The sequence below is a fragment of the Leptonychotes weddellii genome, chromosome 7 (genome assembly GCF_054177405.1).
Source record: "Leptonychotes weddellii isolate Sample4059 chromosome 7, ASM5417740v2, whole genome shotgun sequence".
NCBI classification, from domain to species: domain Eukaryota; kingdom Metazoa; phylum Chordata; class Mammalia; order Carnivora; family Phocidae; genus Leptonychotes; species Leptonychotes weddellii.
This window is the reverse complement of record NC_138375.1, coordinates 38,479,384-38,486,597: the sequence shown is the minus strand read 5'-3', so window position 1 is coordinate 38,486,597 and position 7,214 is coordinate 38,479,384. Positions and strand designations below refer to the sequence as shown.

General features: G+C 56.8%; 1 protein-coding gene across 3 annotated transcripts in view; it reads left to right on the top strand.

The window, feature by feature from the left end:
* The first annotated feature begins 795 nt into the window (after positions 1–795).
* CSF1R (colony stimulating factor 1 receptor) overlaps positions 796–7,214 on the top strand; it is a 30,320-nt gene continuing 23,901 nt past the window's right edge. For 2 of the 3 annotated variants that reach the window (XM_081826180.1, XM_006741627.3), the window contains exons 1-3: positions 796–1,002; positions 5,017–5,274; positions 5,717–6,001. In XM_081826180.1, the coding sequence (XP_081682306.1) occupies positions 954–1,002; positions 5,017–5,274; positions 5,717–6,001 (592 nt within the window). In that variant the 5' untranslated portion in view covers positions 796–953. The remainder of the gene's footprint in view (positions 1,003–5,016; positions 5,275–5,716; positions 6,002–7,214) is intronic. The other variant, XM_081826181.1, reaches the window with a different exon arrangement.

Below are 7,214 nucleotides of genomic sequence, written 5' to 3'. Positions count from 1 at the left end.
CCCGAGTGCATGGAAAGACTAGTCATTTTCCTGGATTGATGTTATATTGGAATTTTTTTAGTTTCAAGACGTAACTTTACAACCATGTCGTTGAGAAATAAGAAGGAAAATACTAAGGGAATCCGTTAAAAGGGGTAAAAGCAATTGACTCCAAGAAAGGAAGGGGCAGAGGAATTCTAATTTTCTGAAGAAATATAGCAGCACAATTAGACTCTTTGTAAAAACAAACAAGCAAATAACTTAATTAAGTGATGTAAAAAGAGTTCTACAACCAAGCTGTCTAGATCCAAACCCCACGTCTGCCATTCGGTAGCCCTTTAACTATGGGTGAGTTTAAGGTGTTTGATCTCTCTGAGCCTCAGTTTTTCCATTTGCGAAATGGGAATGGCAGTAGTACCCATTACTACAGGAACTGGAGGAAACAGTGAATGTAAAGGGCTTCACTGCAGAGTGTCCTGGAAATAGAAGCTTCTTGCTTCCATCATCAGGCTCTCCCAGACCAAACTGACTTTCCTTTTGGCTGAGCCAGAGCTGTCTGCTCACCCTGGAGAGTCCCCCATTTGTGCTACTGACTGACTGCCTGACCTTGGGCATGTCTCTTCTCCCAGGATCGTTTGGAGGTGGCTTCAGAAGGGCCCTAAACTTAACCAGCTCCCCCAGGCTCAGACTGGCCCTGTCCCAGACTCCAACCTCTCCCCCTGGGGGTCATGGCTTTGTTTTCTTCTAAAGACCCAAGATTTCCAAACTTTGTGGTTGCCTTGCCTAGCTAAAAGGGGAAGAAGGGGATCAGCCCAAGAAGGAGGAGGAGGAAGAGGAAAACAAGAGAAACAGCCAGTACAGCAGAGAGGAACGTGTGCCCAGCGGTCCTGGTCCCTGCAGAGCTAGGAGCCGAGACCCCAGTGCCTTGCCCACCCCTCAGCCCTGCATCAGCCTGCCACCTCCCCACTGAGGCCATGGGCCCAGGGGCTCTGCTGGTCCTGCTGGGGGCCACAACTTGGCACGGTAAGAGCAAAACAGGGGACTCTGCGGGTTGGAGGGGATGAGTGACAACAGAGAAGGCCCCTGTGCAAGGACCCCATAAGCCCCTGCTTCTCCCTGGGTATCCCCGCTCTGGACCGCAGGTTTGCGGGTGTCTGCTTTGGAGAGGCAGTGGAGGGAAAAGAGGGTGTGGGTGGGGGGGGAAGTAGCCAGGACGGCTGCAGATCTGTTCCAGCTCAGAGGTTGACTCACCATGTGTCCTGAACAAGCCCCTGATGCCCCGGGGCTTCGGTGGCCACATCTATTCAATGGCAGGTGTTGGGGGCAGAGGTGAGCTGCACTAAAGCATGCTCTTCAAACTCCGCTCTGCAGATGGGTTCCCTGGGGATCTTGTTACAATGCTCATTCTGACTCAGTAGGTCCCAGGGGCAAAGTGAGAGTCTGCATTTCTAACAAGCTCCTAGGAGATGCTGCTGCGGCTGGTCCAGACCTACAGCTCTCTAGGAGGCCCTAGAGAGCTCCTGATGACTCTGCCAGCTCTCTGCTTGTAGCCGCAGAGAGCAGGCTAGACCAGACTTGGAGGGGCCTGAGGGGGCAGCAGTCATTCCTTGGGAAGCTTGGGTAAGGCGCTGGAAGGGGAGATGAGAGGTTAGCCTCTCTGGCTCAGGGCTCAAGCGAGGTGAATTTGGGAGGAGAGTAAAGGAGGACTAGAGGAGGGCCTGCGGGGAGGACAGTGCTGGTCTCCCCGGCCAGAGTGCTCCCAGACGCAGGCTGCCGGGCCTCAGCCCAGGCTGCTGTGTGGCAGACCCCGTTCCGCCTCCAGCTCTGGTAGCAGCAGATCTGGTGTAGCTCCAATCCAGGAAGGTGCCTCACTGGGGGTGAGGGGCTGGCTGCTTGGCTTGTAGCTACAGTTTTATTTTATCACATGCTTATTTGGAGGGATCTTGGGCCAGGATGGGGATGGGGTGGGGTGGGGTGGGAAGGCAGCCTCAGCTCTGGCCTCCCCATAGTTCTGGGGCTGCGGGACCCTGGGGAGTAGGTGCATCTGGTCCCCGAGGAGGAGATGGCCCGCCGAAGGTCTTTTTGTGGCCCAGTCGATCTCTCTGGGCTCGAGTGTCTGTTCTTTGTTACTGAGATGTAATTTACATACAGTAAAATGCACAGATTCTTAAGTATACAGTCTGATGAGGTTTGACAAATGCATATGCTTGTGTACCCACCATCCCAACGAAGATAGAAACTATTCCCCTCTCTCCAGAAAGTCCCATGAGTTTTATTTCACTGCCTTCTCCTATTTTCCTGCCCAGCACCTGCCTGTGGGGCACTGTTGGGGGGTGGGAGGATTGTCCAGCATCTAGACCCAGAAGAAAGAAAAGACAGGAGGCAGCAGGCTAGAAGCCTCAGGTTTCAGCCCAACAGACCAGTGGTGAGAGAGTGGGGGTGCAGGGGCGGCCGTGAGGGAGTCAAGGGCCAGGCTCTGAATACCCTAGAGATGGGCCAAGATCCTGGGCTGAGGAGGGGGCTATGTCCCGGGTCTTGGTGTGCAGTATGGAGGGGACATTGAGGGAGAGGAGTGGAGGTTGGGCCACATCCTGGGAGCTGAGATGAGAGACAGGCACAGAAGGGGACCTTGGTCAGTGTCTGCCAAGCCCCAGCCCCCACCCCAAGGAGGACGGGCCTGAGCAGGCTTTCTCTTCCTGCCAGCCAAACCAGCAGGGGGAAGTTAGGGGCAGAAGTTGAGGGTGTCAGCCTGGCCCTGCGTGAATATCCGGGACAACAAGACACGACAAAACAGGACACATTTCTCTGACCACATTTCCAGGAGGCTGAGACAAGGGCTAGAGGGAAAGGGCAGGGAAGGGGAAGGAGAAGGCGCTGCTGAGACCGGGTGGGTGCAAAGCAGAACACAGCGAGAATCACAGAATCCGAGACCTCAGATGGTACACAGACTGTGACCTTGTAAAGTTAAAGACTTTAGGGGTGCCTGGGTGGGTCAGGCAGTTAAGCGTCTGATTCTTGATCTCAGCTCAGGTCTTGATCTCAGGGTCGTGAGTTCAAGCCCCATGCTGAGCTCCACGCTGGGCGTGGAGCCTACTTAAAAAAAAAACAACAAAAAACCGAAAGTTAAAACCTTTAGATATCAGAGTGTCAGGACCAGAAGGGGGGTTAGAAATGTCGCAACTGAAGCAGTAGCCCAGGGCAAGGGCAATGGACCGAACCTGGGGCCGCTCTCACTCACCTTACTGAATCCTCCCAGGACCTCCCAGGTGGAAAGGGACTATTCCCAGGGGAAGGAAGAGTAGCCTGAGAGTCAGAGAGGGTAAGCAAGCTACCCAGCGTAAAAGGGAGAACCAAGTGTCAGCCCGTGTGGGTGTGACTCCACAGTCCAAGCTCTTCCCTGGGGTCAAACCCCAGCCGGGGCCCCCCCCATGGCTGCAGCTGCAATAAGTCAGCCCCAGCTCTGCTGGGATTTGCCGACAGCCGGCCAGAAAGGACGCTGCCCTTCTCCCTGGTGGTCATGTGGCGCAGGAGGGATACGAGCCCCAGGGGCTGGCCTTGGCGGTATTCACCAGTTCCCTCAACGCTTTATGCTCATCAGAAGCTCAGGCAGCGAGGCAACCACCTCGAGATGGGTCTAACATCAAAACACTAACAAAGCCATCCTGAAATAATTCGACAAAGAAGATCTTTCCAATTCTGGAGTCTATGGTGGGGATGGGGTGGAAAAACCCACTTCGGGCACTTCCGTGCAGGCCAGTGGAGAACCCTGAATTCAGCCGATGCCCTGGGGGCAGCAGTGACCAGGCCCGTCACTGGAGTAGAGCGGTCGGATTCATTAGGGGCACCCAGTTGGTCAGTGGCAGAGCTAGGCCCTGCAGCCCAGAATGTTCCAGTGTGCAGCAGGTGGCACTCCCTCTCCTGGGGGTCCCTCCGTTGGAGAGGGGGCGGTAGCCAGGAGGGCCAGGAAACAGAAGTGAGAACATCCCTGGGAGGAGGGCTGCAGGCCGAGCAGAAACTGGGGGCCGGGCTGGACACCAGCAATGTGCTTCCGCCCACACGGGCTCGCGGGGGCGCCTGGCCGCCCCTCCAAGGCCTTGAATCAGTTCTCACTTCCCTCCTTTGCCCCTATTTTAGGCCTGGAAAAATGCTGACACGGCAGAGGCGCTGGGCCTTCTTCCCGGAGGGCCTGATACGGGTTTCAAGTTCTCTTTTCTCCTTCAAGAAAATTTTCCTTAAAAGAAATTGGCTTCCTAGTAAACACAGCGGTGGTGGTGTGCTGGCCTAGAAGGCTGACCGGCCCTTACTGAGTATTTATTTGGTGACAGATGAGGTTCCAAAGGCTTTCCATGCACTTAAACCTCCTGGCATCCCGATAAATGTGTACAATTATGGCCCCCATTTTATAGGTGGGGGCAACTGAGGCACAGAGCCTCTGAACCATCCCACTGTGCTGCAGAGCAGATGTCCAGTGGTGGGAGTGGGCCCAACACAAGACTCCCAGAACCCTTCTAACTCTGCTGGGCCAAGATCCTACGACCCTTCTCTTCTTCCTCATATAAATCAAATGGGAGGACTTTGCCACGAACATTCCATTCCTTTGTTTTTTCCTTTGCTTGTTTGAGCTCCCTGCTTCGAGCCAGGCCCTGGGTTTGGCACTAGGGATACAGCCCATTTTGTACATGGGGCCGAAGGGGTCCACCCGTGGGGAGAATGTTGCAGTCACAGCTGAGAAGACTGAGGCGGGAGGCTGGGGGAGACCCGCGGAACAGCAGCTGACTGGGTGCTGAGAAAGCTCCCGGTGCCCGCTTCTCAGAGGACGGGGCTGCTGGACATCAGTCCCTCCCCGAGCAGCTTGGAGGTGGGGGGCTGAGCAAGTGGCAAAGAGGGCCAGGACTTGCTCAAGGTGATCCCCAGTCACAGCTGAACCCCAGCACCACGGGTCTCCTGCCAGGAGGATCTCAGAGGCTAGGATCATCAGACCAGGGAGGGTGTCCTCAGGGCTCACTCCTGTCTGTCTGCTATTCACCGCCCCCCCAGTTCAAGGAGTCCCAGTGATAGAACCCAGAGGCCCTGAGCTCGTCGTGGAGCCAGGCACAACGGTGACCCTGCGATGTGTGGGCAACGGCAGTGTGGAATGGGATGGCCCCATCTTCCCCCGTTGGAGCCTGGACACTGATGCCCCCAGCAGCATCCTGACCACGAATAACGCCACCTTCCTAAACACCGGGACCTATCGCTGCACTGAGCCTGGAAGCCCCCTGGGGGGCCGTGCCACCATCCACCTCTACGTCAAAGGTGAGGACTCTGGGCGCACTCCCAAGACGCCTGGCCCAACAGGCTCCGCCAGGAGTGGGCAAGAGGGCTGGGCGCTAGTATTAACAAGCATAATAAAGCAGCTCCACATTGACTGAGTGCCTGCCCTTGACAAAGACCAGCGACAGTGCCTCCGATTTAATGTAGTTCTCACAGTAACCCTGGGACGTAGGTGCCACGATTATGCCCGTTTTCCAGAGGCTCAGACAGGTTGAGTCATTTGCCCCAAGTCACACAGCACCAAGCCGGAGGGCTGAACCCTGGCTCTAGCGCCCCGACCCTGAAGCATCCGTGGAGCTGCTCTGGCGTGGTGTGGACCTCAGGCAAACGATCAGCTTCTCCGAGCCTCCCTGTCACCAGTGTCCAGGGACCGCTTGGCCTGGTGGAGGGAGGGCAGTTGTAACCCCGCACCCCTCTACCCCAGACCCTGTTCGGCCTTGGAAGGTGCTGGCCCAGGAAGTGACAGTGATGGAGGGCCAGGACGCACTGCTGCCCTGCCTGCTCACCGACCCCGCGTTGGAGGCGGGCGTCTCGCTAATGCGGGTGCGAGGCCGGCCCGTCATGCGCCAAACCAACTATTCCTTCTCGCCCTGGTACGGCTTCACCATCCACAAGGCGCAGTTCACTGAGAGCCACGGCTACCAATGCAGTGCCCGAGTAGGCAGCAGTATGGTAACATCCACGAGCATCTGGCTCAAAGTGCAGAAAGGTGCGTGGGGCTGGGAGGGACAGGCCAGGGTGGAGGGCAGGGACAGAGAGATGGCAGATATGAGAGCCCAGGCAGGGCCCAGGCCTGATGGGGAGCAACGGGCTGTCCCTCCTCTTTCACTTCTTCCTTCCAGTTGCACCATGGTCATCCGCAGGGCGCCTGCGGGGGCAAGACAAGCAAGGTGTGCGGGGCACAGAGAGACAGCCCAGGATCGTCTCAGCTCATGAGACACACTATGCAAATCATTCCACAAGGGGATAGGAGAGGGTGGGGGGGCGCTCTCTGAGACAGGGACATTTTAGTCGAGCTGAACTGGGAATGATGGGAAGCAGGTGGCCGAGGAAACAGCAGGTACGAAGTCATGAGGTGGACACAGGCTCTGACTGGTCCAGGAATGGAATGAGGGCCCAAAGCTGTCCCACATGGATTTCCACTCAGTGCCGGCCCACTGCTGGGTGCAGGGCACAAGCAGGTGGGGCGGTGAGCCAAGTGATGGGAAGGTGGGGGTGGATGCACGCGACAGCTCTCACCGTGGGGGTGACAGTGGTGGTGAAGTCTTCCACCTCTCCCCCTTGCTCCAGCTAGGCTAGTGTACCTTGCTCCAGCTGGTTTCTGGAAGGCCTGGTGTGAATACGCAGGACCCCAGGCTTGACACCTGGCTTGAGACAGGAATCAGGTCCCTACACCGAGGGCCAGGGTCAAGCCACATGGCTGGCAACAATGCCCTGGGCTCTGAAGCCATGAAACCTGTTCAGGAAGTCACAGGACCCCACCATGTGGGCAGAGGGGGCCATTAGGTCTCTTTCCCCCGCACTCCAGCTGACAGAGCCATGGGCCCTCGTTCTGCCGGGATCCCCTCGGTGACCTTGGATGAGGCCCTTAGTGTCTCTGGGCCTTGAGAAACTGGATTAGATCATCTTTCAACACCAGCAATAGCCATGAACTTGAATTCAACGCCCACTCTGCGTCAGGCACTGTACTAGCCACTGGGAATATCACCATCTTCTAGGGGGAGACAGAACAGAGAGCAAATAACACGCCGACTGTGATCCACAAGAACCCGCACCGGAGAAAGCTGGATGTGTGTGGGCTGGGGGAGACTCATTCAGCTGACTGGTCACAGTAGGCTTCTCGGGGCGAAAGATCCGGAGGATGAAAGCGGCCGCCAGCTCACGGTGTGGAAGGAAAAGCACTCCGGGCGGCGGGGGGGCCA